Source organism: Terrapene carolina, unplaced genomic scaffold (assembly GCF_002925995.2).
Source record: "Terrapene carolina triunguis isolate 2854851 unplaced genomic scaffold, T_m_triunguis-2.0 Scaffold192, whole genome shotgun sequence".
Taxonomy (NCBI): domain Eukaryota; kingdom Metazoa; phylum Chordata; order Testudines; family Emydidae; genus Terrapene; species Terrapene triunguis.
The window spans coordinates 18,277,102-18,301,279 of record NW_020664543.1 but is presented as its reverse complement, the minus strand read 5'-3'; the positions used below and the strand labels follow the sequence as shown (position 1 = coordinate 18,301,279).

General features: G+C 45.2%; 1 protein-coding gene across 1 annotated transcript; it reads left to right on the top strand.

Annotated features, from left to right (window-relative positions):
- Window positions 1–499: 499 nt before the first annotated feature.
- CD7 (CD7 molecule) lies at window positions 500–9,169 on the top strand. The gene is made up of 4 exons (XM_026654397.1): window positions 500–572; window positions 4,490–4,828; window positions 7,823–7,932; window positions 9,053–9,169. The coding sequence occupies exons 1-4, from the start codon at window positions 500–502 to the stop codon at window positions 9,167–9,169; spliced, it is 639 nt and encodes a 212-aa protein (XP_026510182.1).
- Window positions 9,170–24,178: the final 15,009 nt, after the last annotated feature.

Below are 24,178 nucleotides of genomic sequence, written 5' to 3'. Positions count from 1 at the left end.
GATGCAGAAGTGGAAATGAAAGTGCAGTGAACTATCTGACCTTGCACATTAGATGATGTGGGAATAAACTGAACTGGATTCAGCCCTGGTGTAAGTGGGTGCAAACCCACTGAAGTTAGTGGAGCCTCACCTATTCCAGCAAGGTGGAGCGTGGCCCTCCAATGGCACAAACCTGCCTGGCTCTGAGCACTCCTGTGCAGTGTGGGGGACCTGTGCTCTAGCTAATTTCAGTGGGAGTCAAGAGAGCTCAGTGCATGGCCAAACTGAGCCCTACAAACACCGATGGCTTGGGGTTTCTTCCCCCCAGCCAGCACTTTTTCAAAACTATCTCAGGCAGTGGTGTTGATGCTACTCTATTTGTTAGTGATGTGGTTAACAGCCAGCGGCACTGGCTTAGCGTCACAGGAGAAACAGCTCATCAAACTCTGCCTTTCTTCACTTGACGTTGGGTAGGATTTTACACAGTAGCACAGAAATCTAGCTCCAAAGGTTTGTGAAAATGCCCTGGACACCTGCTCTTCCAGCTGCGTTTTTGCTCTTCCTGCTTTTCCAGGGTACCCCAGCCCAGAAAGGTATGTAGTGAAGATTCAAGCTTTAACTTTGTTTTGGAATATCGTAGCTCCAATGGCTCAGTCTGTTAAATCCAAATTTGGCTTGGGGTCCTTCTAATCTGGGCAAGTGACCTGCTGTTCACAATTGTTGGGGAGTAACAATGGGTCCCCTAGGATTCCTTTCAACTAGTATTGAAGATGATTTGGCTACAAGCGTAGATAGAGCCACACCATTTTCATCACTCTTACAGAAAACTTATTGTCAACAAAATTCCACCAGGTCTCCACGGTGTATATATAGGTGCTAAGAAACCCTAGCCTACCTTGTTATTTATTTGCACACACACCTAGTTGGTGCCTGCAATTGTGGTATTGCACATACATTTTTGCAAGGCCTTTATGTTATGGAAAGCAAGGTCATGATGTTCTTTACCAAACTTGCTTGGAGAAGGATTTCATAACATTGTTATTACCTGCAAATGTACTCTCTGGGTGTTAACAGATGTTATTATCAACCGCTGACTGGGGAGAGGTGGGTTGGTTTAAAAGGAAACAAAAGTTTCAGAAGTTTTCTGAAATTTTCTGAGACTGAATTTGGTATTTCCCGGCCCATTTCAACTATCGTAGGATTGTTTTGTGTGTCATAGTATTTTTTAGACAAAAGAAAATACACTTCAGGTGATATATTTCAGCCAGCAACCGCAAGGATAAAACCCCAACAATGTCTAACAGAGATTTCTTGGAACCTTTTTAACTCTTCAGACCATTTGTTACAGTAGGACTCATACAACTAAAAATAATTTTTGTACAAATGATTTATTACTTTAAGTTCAGTTGCTTTTCTTCCCCTGCAGTACCTCTGTCTGTGCATAAAGAGGGAATATGTGATAGTGTGGGGGTGCTGCGAGATGAAGTATTTCTTACTGAGAGTTTGGGATAACTCAGTCACCCACATACATTGGAGCCAAAGAATGAATGCTGCAAATCAGTCCAATCAAGTGGCTATAGTATAAGAACTTTGTAGCACACACATTTTGTCAGTGCCCACTTATTTTGCTTGTATCTTTGTAGTTCCCCCTCAACTTTCGCCTTTGAAACATATTTGTATTATGGAAATAATGAAACCATTGGTATGGGTTGAGGAGTGTCATCCACAAGTGCAGAATATAGATTTCCACTGGTGGTGTTCTGATTAGAATTTGGGCCACTTTGCTTAATGATGAAATGCATCCTAGAATACGCAAGGAGCTGACTGAAGAGATATCTGAGCCATTAGCAATTATCTTTGAAAAGTCATGGAAGATGGGAGACATTCCAGAAGACTGGAAAAGGGCAAATATAGTGCCCATCTATAAACAGGGAAATAAGGACAACCCGGTGTGATGGGGCAAGGCCAGATGGCTACAGTAAAGTAGTGAGAAACAGGTATGTTAGCCCCAGGCTAAACAAATCCCTGGTACCATGGTAACCAAATGGCAGTTGCTCCAGGTTAATCAAGACACCTGGGGCCAATTAAGATCCTCCTAGAAGGCAGTGGAGATAGCTAGATTGATTGGGACACCTGAAGCCAATCAAGGACTGGCTGGAACTAGTTAAAAGCCTCCCAGTTAGTCAGTGAGGTGTGGGTGCCAGGAGCTATAGGAGGGAGATGTGCTGTTGGAGGAACGAAGTAGGATGAATCCATATCAGGTGCAAGGAAGGAGGCCCTGAGGTAATTGTGAAGAAGATATTGAGTGGGGGGCTGCTGTGGGGAAGTGGCCCAGGGAATTGTACATGTCCTATTTCCAAAAAGTCAGCTTCCATAGCTGCTAATTTTAGGGTCCCTGGGCTGGAGCCTGGAGTAGAAGGTGGGTCTGGGCTCCCCCCTCCCTTCCCTGATTAATCACTGATACTGGGGGACAACAGAGACTGTGTGAGGGAGGGTTGTTTCTCCTCACCTCCCTTGCTGGTTTATGATGAAAATGGCTCAGTAGACTGTGACCCTTGTCTCTAGAGAGAGAAGGGCTACGTGGAGGGTCACAGTGAGCCTCTGAGGCTAGCAAAATCTGTCAGGAAATGCAAGACCCACGGAGTAAAGGACAGAACTTTGTCACACTGGGGAATTACATACCAGTCAGCTTAACTTCTGTACCCGGAAAGATAATGGAGCAAATAAGTTAGCAATCAATTTGCAAACACCTAGAAGATAAGGTGATAAATAACAGTCAGCATGGATTTGTCAAGAACAAATTGTGTCAAACCAGCCTGATAGCTTTCTTTGACAGGGTAATAAGCCTTGTGAATGGGGGGGCGGGGTGGGAAGTGGTTGATGTGGTATATCTTGACTTTAGTAAGGCTTTTGATACTGTCTTGCATGACCTTCTCATAAACAAACTAGGGAAATACTGATTTTTTTTATTTTTTATTGTTTTCTGAATGCCATCAGGGTACTTAGTACTGTTCAAATGTAGTGGAGCACACACTCTGTGTTCCCAAGTGTGTGTTTATAATCTACGTTACTGATCTGAATCTTGCAGTACACAGTTCCTGTGGATTACTTTTGTATGTTTTATTATTATGGTGTGAAAGTCACTGGCAGCACATAAAACCCAAGCATTTAGCTGGAGTACCTGGAGGTGAAATCTACACCCCAACACAGGACCAAGGCCCTGGGCAGCTATCACAGCTCCTCCATTGCAGCTGCTACTTCAGTCCATTGCATGGAATAGTAGGTCCTCTGGACTTGTGTAAAGTCAGATCCGTGGCCCCTCACCTGCCCAGTGGCAGCTCCCAACAAAACAGGAGGGGAAGCAGACCAGTGAGCAACCCCTGAAGATACTGGATGGGAGACAGAAAGCCACTGGATCTCCCCTTGGAAGATAACTAAGATAAAGATGGAAGCCTGGGCCTGCTGATGGACAGGGGGGAAGTCTTGTGAGGAGAATGAGCAGATTTGTAGGGAAAGGCACGATACGTCTGGATACACATTCACACATTCTGATTCCAAATGACCAGGTTCACTCCAGAGTGAGAGGTCTGAGCTGGTTTCAGGAACCCAGCAAAGGCAATGGAGATAAGCTTCCAAGATGGTCAGCGGAAGGAAAATGGCTTTTAAAAGAGACTTATTTGTTCACCTCTCACTTTTAGATAGGGTGTAAGGGTGCACCTTACCCGGCTATCCTCCAGGTGCAGCCCTGCCTCAGTTTCCTCTCTGTGGGGTGGGATCTGTTGTAATCGCTCACAAAATGACTCAAGTTCTAACTCAAAGCTTCCCCTCCTGGGCCTTGGTTTATCACCGTATAAAATATATCCCAACAGGAGACCCGATCCACCCACACCTTCTCAGGATACCACAGCTTTCCTCTGGGCTTGTAGATAGTCCTTCGCCCTTCCTAGACTACAGGATCTTCCCTGGGAAGCTCCAGAGCCCAATCAATAGGGTGTGCAGATAACCCTCTTCTTGTGTCGGGGTTCATAAGTCCCACCCCTAGCTGTACAGGTTCCAGACAGCTATTGCCCCTCCTCAGGCTCTTGCTTGGAGGGGCCTAAAAATCACTGCTGTTCCCCTTCAGGTCTCCCAGTGGGCAGACTCCCAAACGCTCCCTGTCCCCGCCAGGTCTCTTTTTAACTAAGACAATGGTTTGGCCTTTTATATCCTGCTTCGTCTCCCATCAAGCCTCGCCCTCAGGCCTGCAAATCTAATAGTGCCTGAACTACAAGTCCCAGAATTCCCTTGATATAGCTCTGGAACTGTGAACAGTGGTGGATGGTGCCCGCCCTTGGAGGGCCAGCACGCTCTGTTACAAAGAGTATGGCAAAGACACTTGGCTCTGGAGCAGAGGGATGTTTTGTAATTGGAAGAGCTTGCTAGGGCAAGGCCACCCTCCCTCTAGTCTCAAACAGTTCCCAGTCAGCCACATGGTAATAACATGTTTTCCTTTCCTCCTCTCTGCACGCAGATGTTACACAGGAGCCAGCTATTCTCATGGTTAATGAAGGAGAGTCGGTCAACATAACCTGCTCCGTTACTACCAAGGGGATGCTAGTAGGGATGTATTTGAAAAAAGAAGTTGTAAATGCCATGGAAGTGCTATACATCACAAATAATGGTCATACCCGTACCATAGCCTTTCGCTACAAAGACCGCATCGAGATCTCCGTTCTCCAGACAGATGTGAGGATAACGCTGCACCAGTTGCAGAAAAATGACACTGGTTTATATGTCTGTAGAGGGAGTGTTCTAGAAAATTACGAGCCCAATTGTGTGTCGAGCCAAGGCACCATATTGGTGGTGAAAGGTATTTGTATGTTTTTCTATTTTTTAAGTGTAAATCAAATGGGTATTTATTTTCAGTTGAAAGGGCTGAGGAAGTGTAGAACATTAACTGAATGGTTGTGTTTCAGTATATTAGCACAGCCAAGGATGAGTTTATGGAGGGAAGGAATCTTCTTACAGTTGTGTTTTTCCTATATACAAACCATAACTTTTTGATCTGAAGACAACAAGAAAGAACAAAAGTAAAGTCCCCATGTGAGAGTCCAGTGTGTGTCTCATCTGTAACAGGCTGCAGCAAGTCTGAAAGTGAAATGGTTGCTCTTTCTGCATTGAACAGATTTCTTTGACATGTAAACAGGAAACAAAGGCATCATAGTTTTATAGCTCCAGACACCACAGTTATTCCCTCCCAAATTTGCTCTTCAGCCTTAAAATTTAAATGTAACCCCCATTTCCTTCCCAGGTTACTTGGGACTAAGCAACTCTCTCCTGTGGTCTGGGTGCCTATGGTCATTAAGGATAATGGGAATCCTGGGGGTCCCAGCTGAGGTGGAGAATTAGGTGGGAATCTTCTAGTCCCCCATCCGTAGTAGTCCTCTTACGCCTATGAATACTTATAGTTTGCAGTGCCTCCACCTGGACAGGCACTGTATACACCTGTGGCTTTCAAACTTTTATACTGGTGACCCCTTTCACGTAGCAAGCCTCTGAGTGTGACCCCCCCCCCCTTATAAATTACAAACACTTTAAAATATATTTAACACCATTATAAATGCTGGAGAAAAAGCAGGGTTTGGGGTGGAGGCTGACACCTCGCAATCCCCCATGTAGTAACCTTGCAACCCCCCTGAGGGGTCCCAACCCCCAGTTTGAGAACCCCTGATATACACCTGTGGGCGTAGCTAGGTCACCTCCAGGAACAAAAATGTAAATAATGGCAATAAACACTCCCATGGCAATACACACAATTCTACTTAAAACTTATCCTAACAACACACACTAGAACATGCAACAGACTGTGATAGGTTAAGTTGTTATATCTATGCCACGTTAGTAGGGGCTGCTGCCATCGCTCAGCTAATGGCTGCAACTTTCAACAGCAAGTTGCAACATAAACTTAACCAACACTCATGTGGCATTATACCCAGATCCACCCCAGCCCTGAGCGCACACTCTGCCTTAAGCTTATATAGTCCTGGGCCCTCTCTTGTGCAGGTGCTGAATGAGCAGGAGTTCAGGCCAGCACTTTGTAAGGACCGCAGAGGCAGTCCAGGTGAACCAAGGAGTGAGGCAGTTGTGTATTGTGACCAGCTTAGGTTGCACAGTATTAGCCGGCAGTACTGGTTGTTATATTAGAGAGCAATAGCTCAGGGGTAACTTGCTCTTTCCTCAATTGTCTGTAAGCCAAATTCAGACCTGCTGCATCACTGAGGCTAGGTCTACACTACGGGGGGCGGGGGAGTCGACCTAAGATACGCAACTTCAGCTACGTGAATAGCGTATCTGAAGTTGCGTATTTTAGGTCGACTTATCTGGCTGTGAGGACGGCGGCAAGTCGACCGCTGCCGCTCCGCCATCGACTCCGCTTCCGCCTCTTGCCACGGTGGATTTCTGGAGTCGACGGCAGAGCGATCAGGGATCGATTTTTATCGCGTCTTCACTAGACGCGATAAGTCGATCCCCAATAGATCGATTGCTACCCGCCAATCCGGCGGGTAGTGAAGACGTGCCCTGAGTTTCCAGCTTCTGCTCCCAATGCCTAGCTGTGGAGACGGAGCCCATGAGCGAGGACTCAGTCAGCGCTAACAAGTTGTCAGCTGCAGTTTAGTCTTAACCCTGCTTGTGTGTCTTCAACCCCGGCAAGAACAACAGGGCTCGGTTACGGTGTCTCCTGGGCCCAGACCCAGCCACTGCCCCCTGCAGCAGTCCAGTCCCAGAGGTGGCCCACCACTGCATCATGGACCTTGCAGTCCTTCAAAGCCAACACGTACTCAGTACACAGAGCTCTGTCTAATCAGGGGAGCTCTGAAAGGATTCAGAGGCGTCTCAGATAGGTGTGCCTACATAAAATATTAAGTCTAAAGCGTTTGTGAGGAATCTGTCCCTTTTGGGAGTTGTCTCAAGGACTCTCAGATTCCAGTGCTGCAACTTTGCCTCTTGCACAAAGCTAAAATATCACCTATTTGTCAGTAATAATGCTAAAATAAAAAAAATATGGAGATATACCTATTTCATAGAACTAGAAGGGACCCTGAAATGTCATCAAGTTCGGCCCCCTGCCTTCACTAGCAGGACCAAGTACTGATTTAGCCCCAGATTCCTAAGTGGCCCCCCTCAAGGGCTGAGCTCACAACGCTGGATTTAGCAGGCTAATGCTCAAACCACTGAACTATCCCTCCCCACAGTTAATTTCTTGCCACCACTAGGACAAGACAAATACAGCAGCAGATACTCATACTATGGGTAAATATTGGGTCTCAAGTCCCACATCCTCCCTTGGGACTTATAAGGAACAGAGGCGTTCGAAACCTATGACCTTCAACTGTAGTTTTAAGGGAAAGTGATGTAACAGTTCTTCCCTGTGGCAGAGTCACCCTTACATTCCTTTATACTATATCTTGGTGACACCACATTTTCTTAAAAAGCAAGATGGATAACGTCATTCCCACAGGTAACATTCACCCAGGATGTTGCTCCCGACGCCAAAATTGCCCAACAGAACAGGGAAGTCTGGTTACCTCTTTTCAAATACCTACATGACATAGACATCTCCCCTGGATCAACTTATTCCCACAGTCTCGTGCTGGTTCTCTATTGATATACTGCTTCTGTTCTGCCCTTTCAGCTTCCGCTTAAACACATGGAACCACCTGCTCTGTTCCACAAAGGATAATTCCCACAACCATTTTTGCAGTACCAGACAGTACAAAGCACTACTCTCTCCCCTGCAGAGCGACATAACATGTTCCTCACATGAAATCATAATTCTGCTTCTCCTCTGATAAATCACCCACAGAAATGGAGCAGGCAGAGTGCCATGTGGCTTCCTGGATGCCTTATGTCCTATCCTTCATGATTTTGATCTCGGTTTCTGCGCTAGGATACCTCATTCTGTCTCACATGGATGTAAGTATGTCATTCGGCCACAGCCGCAAAGTTTTCCGCACTTCTGACCCTGCAGCTAGGAGTCATCCCCAAGCACAACCATGCCTGTTAAAGTGCTGTGCACATAAAACATTGTGGAGCCATAAGACATGCATATGATAAACGTCTCTGACCATGTGCATCTTCTATTGTCCCTTTGTTCTTCCATCCCCACTGCTCCCATCCCTTTGTGTGCTGACATCCCCTGGTGTCAGGACTACATGTAGACTGTAAATCGCTGAAGGAGGGGCTGCCACTTCTATCATGTCTGTACAGCCCCAGGCTCATTTTCAGGCTCTATTATAATATAATAATTTCTTAGAGAGGAAGAGGAAAGCATGAGCCAGCTCCCCCCCCCCCCCCAGCTTTGCCTATGGACCTTGATGTGGTAACTGCATTGAAGTCCCACCATTCTGCAGTTGCTCTTCTCACTGAAGAATGGAATCTCAACAAGCCCCCTGTTGGGATGGACGAGAGGGATGTCCCCTCCTTGCAGTGTTCTGGGGGAGATCAGGGACACTGCAGGGTCATGAAGAAGCCCAGTGTCAGAGGGTAGCACAAGCATGTGTCCCTGTCATATCCTGACAATAAAGCTGCCTGAGATGGCTTGTGCAGAAAAGCCTCTTTGGAAATGGGCTGTGACTGACACACACACTCACCTCCCATGCCCCGCATGTTTATTTAGGAGAGTCATTTCAAACTTTAGAACAGGATTGGATGAAAGCCTTGCTCTGGGCCTCCTCCTAACGAGTTTACTAGGCACTGCAGTACAATGACGCCAGCGAGCCTCTCCTAAGGAAGCCATGTCTCCTCTTGCAATAATTACAAGACAACTGGCCAAAGCGGTTGCAGTCATGGATACTTTCAGCCCTCTAAAGAGCTGCTGGTGGAAGAGCCTGTATGAATTTTGGGGATTAACCCAGCCCTTTCTGCCTGTTGCCCTATGTAGTCCCTTTGGGCTACGAGAAGGACTGTTTTGTTATCTCTGCTCGTAACTCCCTGCACACTGAGATGAGACCAGCTCCTTGGCAGGGGTTCTGCTCCAGCCCTAGACCTGAATGGCTGCCTGAGTGTTTGTTTTTTTTTGTTTTGTTTTTTGCAGATCAAGAAACACTGCCAAGAAGGAAAGGAAAAGCAAGCAAATACGGTGTACGAAGACATGTCCTACACCCTTAGGCTCAACACCCTGGCCACATGCAACCCTTATAACAATTGTTAACAAGCTCTTGCTAGCTGAGGCGGTGTGGACATCAGCAGCTCTTCTCCATGTGCTTGAGCTAGAAAGGCTGACATCTGACAATCATTCCCTTTTAGAGAAAAGAAAAAAAATATCTGCCTTGTATCCTGTGCAATATTTCTGCTTATTTCACTCAATTGTGAAGACCACTTTGCAGGGAGGGGCGGGGGGCAGGGAGGTCACTTACAGAAAATGTAGAGAAATGAGTGCATCCCTGAACATGTGAGTGTGTGCTGGGGAAGGCGGTGTTAGATACTGTGGTGTATAGTCGACTTGATGCAACACCTGCCCTTGCTCCTCCCGTTAGTGATGATCACACCCCACAATGAAGCATGTGAGAGAAGTTGTGTTGGGAGCACGGGGAGGCACTCAGGCCCAGATCCACAAAGGGACTTAGGCACCTCAACCCACACAGGCACCTCTAAGTCCCGGTTTAGGTGCTACTGAGATCCACAAAACCTAAACAAGCTCAGCGCCTTATTTTGCAGTAAAAGTTCCCTGGGCACCTAAGTTCCTCTGGGCAAGGGCGCACCTGTCTCCCTCTTGGTGTCTGGCCACCTAAGTCAACAGGAGAGAGTGAAGGAGTCCTACAGCAGACTTCTCCTATGGCTCAGTGGTTAGCACACTCTCCTACAAGCTGGGTGACCCTTGTTCATAATCCTTTCTCCCCCTCAGGCAGAGTGGTGGGGAATTGAACCTGGCTCTCCCATGCCACAGCTAAGTACTCTGAAGTTATGAGGTAGGTACTGCCCATGACTGTTTTGCATGGGCTGAGGCAGGTGCCCAACTCATTCTCCCAAGAAACCACGTAGGGACCTAAACTGCCCGACTCCAGGCAGCTGGTTCCCGTTCATGGATCACTAGCAGAGATAGCAGCCTGGACATAGGCACCTATCTCTGGGAGAGGGGTGGGGGCTAGCACACCTGCCTTTTGTCAGCATCTCCCATTGGCTAGCTTAGGTGGCTTCCTGCCTAGCATACTGGCTTTTGTGGAGCTCATTCTAAGGTGCCTCTCTCTCCCCATGCATTGTAGAGGGAGCTTAGGCGCCTAACTCAGGCTCTGTGGATTGCAGTGTTGTTCTGTGATTTTCTAGGTACCTAAACATGGGGTGTTGCTATACTCCGCATCATAACGCCCAAGCCCCTGAGGTAGGCCTCAGACACCATGGTGATGGGCATCTATATAAAAACATAGATGGATGAATAAATAGATGGATTCCAGCATTTGCAACAAAGCACATGCAGCTGGGTAAGTGGGTTTTGTGTAATCTAAGGATTAGCAGAGACAGTTCCTCAGAACAGCATTCAAAACCCATTTGTGAAAAGGCAAAATACAAATGTAAAGCGCTTATCTAACCCCCCTGTAGTCACTGACTATCCCACAGGAATGAAGTTGGACCTACAGTGTGTATGACTGGTCTTGCTTTAGGGTAATAGCCAGATGGCTGGGATTCTTGCATTAAATTCAGGAAATGGTGAGGTTTTCAGGCCCATGACATCATGTCTTTGTGCGGAGACAGAAGCTGCTGTCCCTCTTTCTGGCTCTTTGTTTGTTTAATGTAGGTTATTACACAACACAGCTCAGTAAACCCACCTCAGTGATGCTGCACTGTACAATGACTTTCAAAATACCCTGGAGGGTTAGCTAGCCTGGGCCACAATCAGTAGCTAGACATCTGACCAGGGAGTGGATGAGCCTGGGCCAAAATCACTCTGAAATATTTACCTTTCTCTTGGTAAGATGAGTTTGAAAACTCAGTGTGGTGAGTAAAAAGCTACATTAGCTCTGTAATGGCTTATATATATATCTGTTCATTGGTTAGCAGGGAAGGATTTAATCCTCTTTCTCTCTGGCTAGAGGGCAGACCACAGCTGTCTGCCCTGAGTGCAGGGAGATCCAGAGTTAGCCCAGCTGTGGTGAATTAATTAATTACCCCCAGCCCCAGCACAGTATAAAACAGAGGAAGTGGGCCTGATATTTGTTATTAGATTCAGGGTGTTTAGGAAGGAAGTTAGTGAAGGAAAAGTTAAAATTTTGCGTTTTATTTGACTGAGGAACACTGTCTTGTATGTGGTTTGCAAAGGGGACAAGATATTCTTTATCTTGGGGGTATATTTCTACTTTGCATTATAAAGTTGTTCAAAGCGCACCAGTCCCCTTTCTCAGTTGGCACTGTGGGTGCTCAGCGCTTCTGAGAACTGGACGTGAGGTGTCCCAACTTGAGCACCCACAATCGGGCTGCTTCTGCAAACCTTGGCTTGAGTATCTCTATGTTGTAACCACAGAGCGATGCACAATTGTGTGTGTGTGTGTGAATCTCTTGTCTATTGAAGACCGAAGGTCCTTTTCCCTCCCCCCCCCCCCCTTGTTGACAGGAAATATTTGTGGTGGGTAATCTAGATGGTGCCAAGCAAAGAGATTGTGAGATGTTAGGGAGGGGAGAGGGTACTGGGAGAGGGCTTTTGGTTCTGTAACAAGCTGTAACTACAACAGAGTGGCTGATTGAACTAGTGTCTCATCAAAGATATTCTTGTTTTGTCACTTTTGCATGAGTAGCTTATTGAATATCCAGTACATTATTGCATGGCTGTAGTCAGCATGCTGTACTCACATATCTGCAATATTCATTTGTATGTGGGTTATGTATCTGTCAGCTCAGATCCTGTAATCCTTGCCCAGGCAGAGCTCCTGTTGCATTCACTGGAAGTTTTCCCTGAGTAAGGACTACAGAACTGGGTCCATAATGTTTTACTGTGTAATTGTTGGAAAAATACCAAATCCATAGGTTAACCTTTAAATGTGTATGAAATGCTACATGCACATTTATGAAGAGGGCTTTGCACATTTCTTTTTGTATCCACACTTTTTTTTCATGTTTTGTCTTTTCATGTTCTTTACAAATTAACATTATAGATACTGAAGGGACGCTGTCTTGTAATGTTTGGTTTTACTTTCAGGCTACTTTGGAGGTTTCCTGCAAAGCACAACAAAATCTGTAGCAGGCATTGCCTCTAACACTCAATTCCCACTCTTAAGGTAGCATGGGAAAATAGTGTCCAGTACATGTTGTTTTTCAATTTAGAGTAAATTGGTGAAGAAATTTGTGGGGAGGATCTGCTCACCACCTGAGTGCAGCTTTTACCTGCTTAAGCAAAAATTATCAAATATCAAGTTGATGGAGAGGGGAAGAAATACAACAGTCAACTACAATTTTGCATGACCTTTGAATAACCAGACTAAGAGGTTGCTTAGAACACTTTTCATTGTATTTTGCTGGATTCTGACTACCATAGATACAGTAACTCCTCATTTAAATTTGTCCCAGTTAACGTTGTTATATTGCTGATCAATTAGAGAACATGCTCACTTAAAGTTGCGCAATGCTCCCTTATAACATTGTTTGGCAGTAGCCTGCTTTGGCCACTGCTTGCAGAAAGAGCAGCCTGTTGGAGCTAGCTGATGGGGGGGGGGGGGGGGGTTGGAACCAGGGGGGACCAGAAGCCCCACTATTAGCTCCCCGCTCCTGTAAGTTCCCTGTGCCACAGCCCCCAGCAGGCTATCAATTGCGGGCAGTTCAGCTGTCCCTTCCCCCACTGCCATGTGCTGCTCCTTCCCTCTGCCTTAGAGCTGCTCCTGGGAGCGTCCTGCTTGCTGTGCGGTGGTGGAAAAGAGGGGTGCTAATGTCTGGCTCTCCCCCTGCTCCTGCCCCCCATCGCCATAGAGCAGGACAGGGGCTCAGGAGAATGGAGGGAGTTTGCTGGCAGCAGCTGCTGTCTCAAACTTGCTGATCTGCTTAAAAAGGCAGTGTACTTAGAATGGGGTCAGCGTACTTAAAGGGGCAATGTGCATCTCTCTCTCACACACTCACTCACTCTATGTGTCTCTATCTTTCTCTGCCATGCTGTCTTCCCTCCCTCCATTCATGCTGCCTTGTAGAATGTGAGGCTACATTAACAACCATGTTTTAACGCTTGAGGGCTCAGCTGAGTGCTAGTTCATCGTTTAGCAGTAAGGCATTCCCTGGGAAATATCTCACCCTCTGCCTTCACCATCTCAACCAAGCTTCACAATCATCATTGCTGTGTACAGTATTAAATTGTTTAAAACTTATACTGAGTGTGTGTATATGTATATGTATATGTGTGTGTGTGTGTGTGTATATATATATATATATATATAAAATGTGTGTGTGTCTTTTGTCTGGCAAAAAAAAAAAAATTCCCTGAAACCTAACCCCCCATTTACATTAATTCTTATAGGGAAATGGGATTCACTTAACATCATTTGCTTAAAGTAGCATTTTTCAGGACCATAACTACAACGTTAAGCGAGGCGTTACTGTACTCGGTTATCAGTACTGGCTTTTGCTGCACTTCTGCTAGGGCAGACTATTACTGGGGGGTTGGTTCTCATATATCCACATTGCTGTGCACATCTTGACAATATTGGGTTTGTTCTTGTTGCTTGTATTGTAAATTGCCAATAAAATATTCAAAAAGCAAAGCTGTTACGCATGCTCTATGCTATCCCACATACAGCTGAGGACCCCAGTTCATGTAATAAAAGTTCAGAAAGCTTGATCCATTTGTTAGTAGCCTCGGTGTAAATATGCGATACAAGATGTTTTACAGAACCTGAGCCCAAGATGTGATCATGAATACATTTTTGGTGTTGATACCAATTGAACATTTCTAGTGCAAATAATTTACAGTCATGACTGTCACTGAGCTAGCAGCAGGGCTGTGGACAGAGGTCACTCTAGCACTATTACCAATGTCCAAACATTAGAAAGATGTGTGGGGTTATAGATTCATTGGTCCCTGACTGTCCTTAAAACACTTGAAAAGCTCAGCCAGTACCAATGTAGCTGATCAGCAATGGGGAATGGCAGTGTCACCTCCTCTGTCCAGCACTGACTGATATGTTTTGCATGATACATATTTTTCAGAGAATCATAGTCCCTAGCTTTGTAAATGACTGCTACAACTTTGTCTCCGAGGTAGTACTAAGCATGGTTATGGTTATGGGGTGCTCTGTTAACCTATAGGGCCAAACTCTGTTGCATCTGTGTGAATCCAGATGTACCCCAGATGGCAGGGGCAGTTTGCTGTATAGCACACACTTTACAGCTGCCACCAAAAGGAGCAGCATGGTTTCCTCTAGCACCTACTGCTTAGTACGTGGGAGTCTGGAGCCCTAGCTGTACCTGTAAACAAATAGACAGTGTCCCCTGGCAGGGTCAGAGTGTGTTACCTCCCCCAGCCCTGTCTAGTGCACGAAGCTGGAATCCTGTGTTGCAGCCCTATAGATACACTGGACGGGCAGAAGGAGAAGCTCCCTGCATGTTGTTCTTTACCCAATGATTACGCCTGAAAGAGAACATGATTTTACCCTATGTGATAATCTCGTCATCCATCACTGAAATGCAGCCACCTCTGGGGTGGAACATGGTAACTTTATAGCAGCGTAAAGGAGAAGCACCATATGGCAGTTTAGGATAGAATGTAAAGAGAAAGAAAGGTGAGGAACCCATTGTCTGTTACCAAAGAGGTAAAGTTGGACAAATAGCTGCTGGGATTTGCTCTGAGATTGATTTTGCAGCTTGTAGAAATACAGACCGAGCCTTACGAACATTCATGTGCACTGTCCTTACACAATGCACTAGCCGGGGCTTTGTGCAGAAAGCTTCTTACAAGAACCATCCCTCTAATGTCTGACAGGCCTCAGATCGGCCCTTGGGCTCTGCACAGGGGGACCTGACACAGCAGCCCTTCCGATTTACAGAAGTGAGAAGTAAAACCAAGACCCCAGGGGAACCATGACCTCAGTGAGCCTGATCTTCAAAACACGCCTGGGTGAGGTAAAGGAGGGAGCTAATGAACCACACTCCAAGGCTGATGGGAGAGGAGAATATGCCATAACCAGTGGGGACCAGCTGTTTTTTTACACCAGCCATGAAGAGTCCTGGGGGACTTGGCTTCATGACCTCTCAAGCGGAAACTGCTTTTCATAAAGGAAGCATGTTCCTGTGGATGTTGGTGGGGCTCTTGAGCCATGGACCCCCATGTAAATGTGACATGTGGGAACAAGTTCATCTGACCCTGAGGCCAGACAGGCCTTCGTCTGAGATGAACGGTGATGTGCCGCCAATCACGTGACAAGGAGAATTCCACAAAAACGTTCCCCTTCCTGCCTTAGCGCAGGGCAAACCCAGTGTCTCAGGAGTGCTTGGGCCGGAGAGGGGAGGAGTGCAGGGCTGGGGAATCTATTGCTGGGTGTTCCCATTGGAACAAGACTGCTCTCTCACCACCAGAACCAAAGAGGGAGGCAGCAGCAAAGAGCAAACAGGCTTGTCTTATGGGCCACACGCTGGCAGCGTTTATAGTTTGTTCCTGAGGAACATGAGGTGTAGCACAATGGAGTGTTGGGTAGTGAGGAAGCATGGGTCAACGGGCAGGGCAATCACTTAGGACTTGAGAGACCTTGGTTCAAGTCCCTGTGCTTGGCCACAGGCTTCCTTACTGTCCCACAGCAAATGGCTCTTACAAAACTACTCAAAATAGTTAAGTCCCAGGCACACTGTGAAGAGCTACAAAAGGATCTCTCAAAACTGGGTGACTGGGCAACAAAATGGCAGCTGAAATTCAATGTTGATAAATGCAAAGTAATGCACATTAGGAAAACATAATCACAACTATACATATAAAATGATGGGGTCTAAATTAGCTGTTACTACTCAAGAAAGAGCTCTTGGAGTCATTGTGGATAGTTCTCTGAAAACATCCACTCAATGTGCAGCGGCAGTCAAAAAAGTGAACAGAATATTGGGAATCATTAAGAAAGGGATAAATAATAAGTCAGAAAATATCATATTGCTGCTATATAAATCCATAGTATGCCCACATCTTGAATACTGCGTGCAGATGTGGTCAACCATTCTCAAAAAAGATATATTGGAATTGGAAAAGGCTCTGAAAAGGACAACAGAAACTATTAGGGGTATGGAACGGCTGCCATATGAGGAGAGATTAATTAAATTGGGACTTTTCAGCTTGGAAAAAAGATGACTAAGGGGAGATATGATAGAGATCCATAAAATCATGACTGATGTGGAGAAAGTAAATAAGTGTTATTTACTCCTTCTCATAACACAAGACCTAGGGGTCACCCTATGAAATTAATAGGCAGCAGGTTTAAAACAAACAAAAGGAAATATTTTTTTCACACAACGCACAGTCAACCTGTGGAACTCCTTGCCAGAGGATGTTGTGAAGGCCAAGACTATAACAGGGTTCAAAAAAGAACTAGGTAAATTCATGGAGGATAGGTCCATCAATTGCTATTAGCAAGGACGGACATGGATGGTGTCCCTAGCCTCTGTTTGCCAGAAGCTGGGAATAGGCAACAGGGGATGGATCACTTGATGATTATCTGTTCTGTTCATTCCCTCTGGGGCACCTGGCATTGGCCACTGTCAGAAGACAGGATACTAGGCTAGATGGACCTTTGGTCTGACCCAGTATGGACATTCTTCTGTTCTTATGTTCCTTAAGCTTCTAGCATGGTTTTGGACACTGTAATAATAAAAATGAATAAGGCATCTTTGTGCTGGATAACAGCTGTGTGCAGAGAGGAGCTGCCTCCAGCAGGCCTCCCTCCCCCAAAACATCTCTTTGAAATGAGAGGAGGTGTGACGTTGTGCAGTCTATATGGTTTTATAAAAACTTGATAATAAATCAATATAATGTAAGTGGGATAGTTTTAGAAAAAATTGACAATAAGTGAATATAACGTAACCGGGATATGCTTCATGCAAAAGGTCTCTTGTAAGATATCATTATGAGCTTTGTAATCTACTGAGTGTGATCATCCTATTTGCAGAAATGTACCACTCTTGTATCTAAAACTAGAAATATAAAATATAACTCTGAGGGCCTATTGTAATTATGTAAAGTGTGGGCCATTAAGGATGGTTTGGAATCTTGATGACTCCCATTGTCTGCAGATGGCTGTATTTACCTGTGAGTCTTCCTGTATATGTACGTGCTGGCAAGTGAGTAATGAAGTCTTGCAGTGACATGTGATCATGTCATCTGAACTGGAATCCATCTTTAACCTGGTGCTTTTCCAGTGGGGGGGTGGGGTGGAAACCCAGAGGGACAAAGGGTTCCCGCCTTATGCAAAAGATATATAAGGGGGTGGAAGAGAACAGAGAGGGAGAGAGGAGCCATCATGAAGAATCCCCTAGCTACCACCTGAGCTGGAACAAGAGCTGTACCAGGGGAAAGAATTGTGCCCAGGCCTGGAAGGTGTCCAGTCTGAGAAAAACTTACTGAAGCATCTCTGAGGGTGAGATTATCTGTATTCAGTTTGATTAGGCATAGATTTGCGCATTTTATTTTATTTTGCTTGGTGACTTACTTTGTTCTGTCTGTTACTACTTGGAACCACTTAAATCCTATTTTCTGTATTTAATAAAGTCACTTTTTATTTAGTAATTTACTCAGAGTATGTATTAATACCTGGGGGAGCAAACAACTGTGCATATCTCTCTATCAGTGTTATAGAGGGCGAACAATTTATGAGTTTACTCTGCATAAGCTTTATGCAGGGTAAAACGGATTTATCTGGGTTTAGACCCCATTGGGAGTTGGGCATCTAAGCGCTAAAGACAAGCACACTACTGTACGCTGTTTTCAGGTAAACTTGCAGCTTTGGGGCAAGTGATTCAGACCCTGGGTTTGTGTCTGGAGCCAGACGGGAGTATCTGGTTCAGCAAGACAGGGTGCTGGAGTCCTGAGCTGGCAGGGAAAACAGAACCAGGGGTAGTATTTGCACATCAGGTGGCAGCTCCCAAGGGGGTTTCTGTGATCCAACCCGTCACAGGAGGATTCTAGCAAACCCTGGCAGTGCCTCATTGGCCTTTCCTGTCTTTATCTATTGATCTAACCTGACTAGAGCATCCTCCCTGTGACATGGGTGGAAGCAGGAAACTCACACACTGCGGTGATTCACTACAAGATTTCAAAGTTTTTCCATTTAAGGAATGGACAAACTAACCCAAGTTGTTACCAGCTGAATTTAAACACTTCCCCCTAAATGTAACATGGAAACCCTGTCCCTGTGGTCCTTGTGCTGTGTGGAGCTGGGTGCCCCGGCACCTGCCTGGGCAGGTGTCAGTGGAGTGCCCACACAGGCTCCAGCAGGGTTAAGCAATAGACATACTCTCTGCACTGAGCTCTAGTGAGCCTTGCTCTCTCCTGCTCCTACTGCACAGCAAAGCTCCCTCAACTGCAGAGGGCAACTCCTTTGTAGTTCCTTCCTTCCTTCCTTCCTTCCTTCCTCTGCAGTGCTGTTATTATCTAGTACCAAATCATGTAACTGTACAGCTCAAAGGGATACATTGGCATGTGAGAGACTTTATACAAAAGGAAAGTGTATGAATACTGGGGGTGAATGAACTCTCTTGGTGCTGCTAACCCATCCCCGAAGCACATGGAAATACTTCAGCAGAGCAACTGCTTTGCCATTGGAAGGGACCAGATTGCAGCAGCTGACGAGGTGACCCCCTGTCTCCCTGCAAGCCTCCAATGAATTTCAAATGACTCAGGTGGAACCCTCTGCTGTCCTGACTACACTCAATGTATTGCGGTCAGGAAAAAAGTCTCAGGAAGTAACCAGGGGGCTAGCCATTTCAGACTTGATTCTGACAACACAGAAGAATTAGTTGTGAATCTGAAGGTGGAAGGCCGTTTGGGTGAAAGTGATTGCAGGGGCGCTGGAACAGTTTTTATAGTGGGGGTGCTGACAGCCTGGAACCCAACCGTAAACCCTGGATATAATGGAAACCTCTTCAAGCCAGAGGGTGCAACAGCGCCCCCAGCACCCCTAGTTCCAGCACCTCTGAGTGATCGTGAAATGACAGATTTCATGATTCTGAGGAAATGAAGGAGTGGGAGCAGCATAATAAGGAGAATGGACTCCAAAGAGCAGACTTTAACAAACTCAGAGGAATGGTAGGTACTTTAGGAAGAAAATCTAAGGGATAAAGGAGTTCAAGAGACTTGGCAGTTTCTCAAGGAGACTATATTAAAGGCAACACTGCAAACTATCCTGATGTGAAGGAAGAGTAGTAAGTAGCCAATATGGCTCCAACAGGAATATTTTTTAATGTCTTGAAAATCAAAAAAGAACCCTACAAAAAGTGGAAATGTGGACAAATTGCTAAGGAGGAGCACAAGCATGTAGGGGGGGAAATCAGGAAGGCTAAGGCACAAAATGAGTTACATCTAGCAAGGGATGTAAAAAGCAATAAGAAGAGAGTCTTTAAATACATTAGGAGCATGAGAAAGAGGAAGGAAAGTGTATGTCCTATACTTAGTGAGGAAGGAGAGCTAATAACTGATGACATCAAGAGGGCTGAGGTATTTACTACCTATTCTGCTAAAAAAAGTTCATGGTAACTGTGACGTTGTGCAGTCTATATGGTTTTATAAAAACATGATAATAAGTGAATATAATGTAACGGGAATAGTTTTATAAAGATTTGATAAGTGAATATAATGCAACTGGGATATGCTTCATGCAAAAGGTCTCTTGTAAGGTATCATTACAAAGCTCATAATCTACTGAGTGTGATCATCCTATTTGTAGAAATGTTCCACTCTTGTATCTAAAACTAGAAATATAAAACATAACTCTGAGGGCCTATTGTAATTATGTAAAGTGTGGGCCATTAATGATGGTTTGGAATCTTGATGACTCCCATTAACAAGGACCATTGTCTGCAGATGTCTGTGTTTACCTGTGGGTCTTCCTGTATATGTGGTGCTGGCAAGTGGGCAATGAAGTCTTGCAGTGACATGTGATCATGTCACCTAAACTGGAATCCAACTGTAACCTGGTGCTTTTCCAGTGAGGGGGGGTGGAAACCCAGAGGGACAAAGGATTCCCGCCTTATGCAAAATATATATAAAGGGGTGGAACAGAACAAAGAGAGAGGAGCCATCAAGATTCCAAACCATCATTAATGGCCCACACTTTACATAATTACAATAGGCCCTCAGAGTTATGTTTTATATTTCTAGTTTTAGATACAAGAGAGGTACATTTCTACAAATAGGATGATCACACTCAGTAGATTATGAGCTTTGTAATGATACCTTACAAGAGACCTTTTGCACGAAGCATATCCCAGTTGCATTATATTCACTTATTATCAAATCTTTATAAAACTATTCCCGTTACATTATATTCACTTATTATCATGTTTTTATAAAACCATATAGACTGCACAACGTCACAGTAACTAGGTACTCAACACAATTAATATTAACAGCAAGGGGGAAGGAATGCAACTCAAAATAGGGAAAGAATAGGTTAAAGAATATTTAGATAAGTTTGATGTAATCTAATTGGCTTGATGAAATTCATCCTAGGAACTAGCTGAAGCAATCTTGGAACAATTAGCAATTACCTTGGAGAACATAGGGAGGATGCGTGAGGTACCAGAGCACTGGAGAAGGGCAAACGTCGTACCTATCTTTAAAAAGGGGAACAAAGAAGGCCCAGGGAATTCTAGACCAGTCAGCCTAACTTCAATACCTGGAAAGATACTGGAACAAGTTAATAAACAATCAATTTGTAAGCACCTAGAGGATAGTAGGGTATAAAAAATAGCAAGCCTGGATTTGTCAAGAACAAAATATGCCCTACTGACCTAATTTCCTTCTTTGACAGAGTTACTGGCCTTGTGGATAAAGGGGAAGGGAGGAATATATCTTCATTTTAGTAAGGCTTTTGACACAGTCCCACATGACATTCTCATAAACAAACTAGGGGAATACGGTCTAGATGAAATTACTATAAGGTAGGCGTGCAACTGATTGAAAAACCATACTCCAAGTAGTTATCAATAGTGTGCTGTCAAACTGGGAGGACATATCTAGTAGGGTCTCACAGGGGTCAATCCTGGATCTTGTACTATTCAATATTTTAATTGGTGTCTTGGATAATGGAGTGGAAAGTGTGTTTATAAAATTTATGGATGACACTAAACTGAGAGAGGTTGCAAGCACTTTCGAGGTAGGGTGACCAGACAGCAAATGTGAAAAATCGGGACAGGAGGTGGGGGGGCAATAGGAGCCTATATAAGAAAAAGACCCAAAAATCAGGACTGTCCCTATAAAATCGGGACATCTGGTCACTCTATTTGGAGGACAGGATTAGATTTCAAAATGACCTTGACAAATTAGAGAATTTGTCTGAAATCAACAAGATGAAATTCAATAAAGATAAATGCAAAGTACTACACTTAGGAAAGAAAAATCAAATCCACAATTACAAAATTGGGAATGATTGGCTAGGTAGTAGTAATGCTGAGAAGGATCTGGGAGTTACAGTGTATCACAAATTGAATATGACTCAACAATGTGATGCAGTTGTAAAAAAGGCTAATATCATTCGGGAGTGTATTAATAGGAGTATTGTAATTGTTTTGCTCTACTGGGCATTGGTGAGGCCTCAGTTGGAATATTGTGTCCAGTTCTGGGCATCACATTTTAGGAAAGATGTGGATAAATTGGAGAGAGTCCAGAGGAGAACAGCAGAAATGATAACAGGTTTAGAAACCTGACCTACAAGGAAAGATTTAAAAAATGGGCATGTTTAGTCTTGAGAAAAGAAGACCAAGGGGGACCTGCTAAGTCTTCAAATATGTTAAGTGCTGTTACAGAAAGGATGGTGATCAATTTTTCTGCATGCCCACTGAAGGTGGAACAAGAAGTAATGGCCTCAATTGGAAGCAAATTCGATACTGGAGGAAAACTTTCTAACTATAACAGTAGCTATATTATTGAACAGGCTTCCAAGGGAGGCTGTGGAATCCCCATCACTGGAGGTTTTTAACACCTGATCTAGGTTTACTTGAACATAAGGATGGCCATACTGGGTCAGACCAAAGGTCCATCTAGCCTAGTATCCTGTCTTTCGACAGTGGCCAATGCCAGGTGCCCCAGAGGGAATGAACAGAACAGGTAATCATCAAGTGATCCATCCCCTGTTGCCCATTCTCAGCTCCTGGCAAACAGAGGTTAGGGATACTATCCCTGCCCATCCTGGCTAATAGTCATTGATGGACCTATCCTCCATGAATTTAGTTCTTTTTTGAACCCTGTTATGGTCTTGGCCTTCACAACATCCTCTGGCAAGGAGTTCCACAGGTGGACTGTGCATTGTGTGAAGAAATACTTCCTTTTGTTTGTATTAAACCTAATGCCTATTAATTTAATTGGGTGACCTCTAGTTCTTGTGTTACAAGAAGGAGTAAATAACACTTCCTTATTTACTTTCTCCATATCTGTCCTGATTTTATAGACCTCTGTCATATCCTCCCTTAGTCATCTCTTTTCCAAGCTGAAAAGTCCCAATCTTATTACTCTCTCTTCATACGGAAGCTGTTCCATACCCCTATTCATTTTTTGTTGCCCTTTTCTGTACTTTTTCAAATTCCAATGTATCTTTTTTGGGATGGGGCGACCACATCTGCACACAGTAGTCCCATACCCAGACACCCCTGCGAAGCCTAGCCCAGTATGTCCAGAACCCCCCTAGCCCTCCATACTCGAACCCCACCCCACTGAACCTCAACCCCTGCATCTGGAGCTCCTCTTCACCCAGACCCCCTTCCTCTGGACCCCCACCCCTTGACCCAGACCACCCTGCACTGAGCTCCCTGCACTCAACCCCCCCAAACCTCCCCCGCATCACTGATCCCCCACATCCAGACCTCCACACCACTGACCGCAAACTAGCTGCACCCAGACCTACACCCCACCAAGCCCCACTCCCCCAGCACCCAGACCCCCCCGCTGAGACCCCCACACCCAGACCCCTCTGCTGAGCCCCAACAACCTTCACCTGGAAGCCCCTGAAGAGTCCCATTGCCCTGAACCTGGAACCCTCCCCCCCCCCCACTGAGCTGCCTTTACCCAAATTGTCCCACACAGAATCCTCTCACCCTACACTTGGATCCCCCCACACTGAGCCGCTCCACACTTGGATCCTGCCTGGTTGAGCCTGCCTGCCCCACACCTGGTGCACCTGATGCAGAGGGACTGGGCCCCAGGGTGTTTCTGGGACAGGTCCAGGCCTTGTGCTGTGTCAGGGTTGGGTACAACCTCACCGCTGAGTCCGTATCCTGGGGGTTGGGGAGGCTGCAGGGTGATTTTCCATCTTCGTGCAGCCAGTGGCCTGTGCTCCCCACTGCTATGCTGGAGCCTCTGCATTTATTTATTGACCAATAAAACTTGCAGAATTTTAATATATTTGTGTGCAGAATTTTTAATTTTTTGGCACAGAATGCTTCAGTAGTATTATTGTGTAAGTGCAACTTTAAAATGTAGTTTTGGGGGGGGGTTGTTACATAACTGCACCCAAAAACAAAACACTGTAAAACTTTAGAGCCTACAAGTCCACTCGGTCCTACTTCTTGTTCAGCCAGTCGCTAAGACAAACAAGTTTGTTTACATTTACGGGAGATAATGCTGCCCGCTTCTTATTTACAATGTCACCCGAAAGTGAGAACTGGATCCCCCTTGTCCACATGCTTGTTGACCCCTCAAAGAATTCCAGTAGATTGGGGAGGCATGATTTCCTTTTACAAAAACCACATTGACTCTTCCCCAACAAATTATGTTAATCTATGTGTCTGACAATTCTGTTCTTTGTTTCAACCAGTTTGCCCGGTACCAGCCTGTAATTGCCGGGATCACCCCTGGAGCCCTTTTTAAAAATTGGCGTCACATTACCTATCCTCCAGTCATTTGGTACCGAAGCTGATTTAATTGATAGGTTACAAACCACAGTTAGTAGTTCTGCAATTTCACATTTGAGTTCCTTCAGAACTCTTGGGTGAGTACCATCTGGTCCTGGTGACTTATTACTGTTTAATTTATCAATTTGTTCCAAAACCTCCTCTAATGACACCTCAG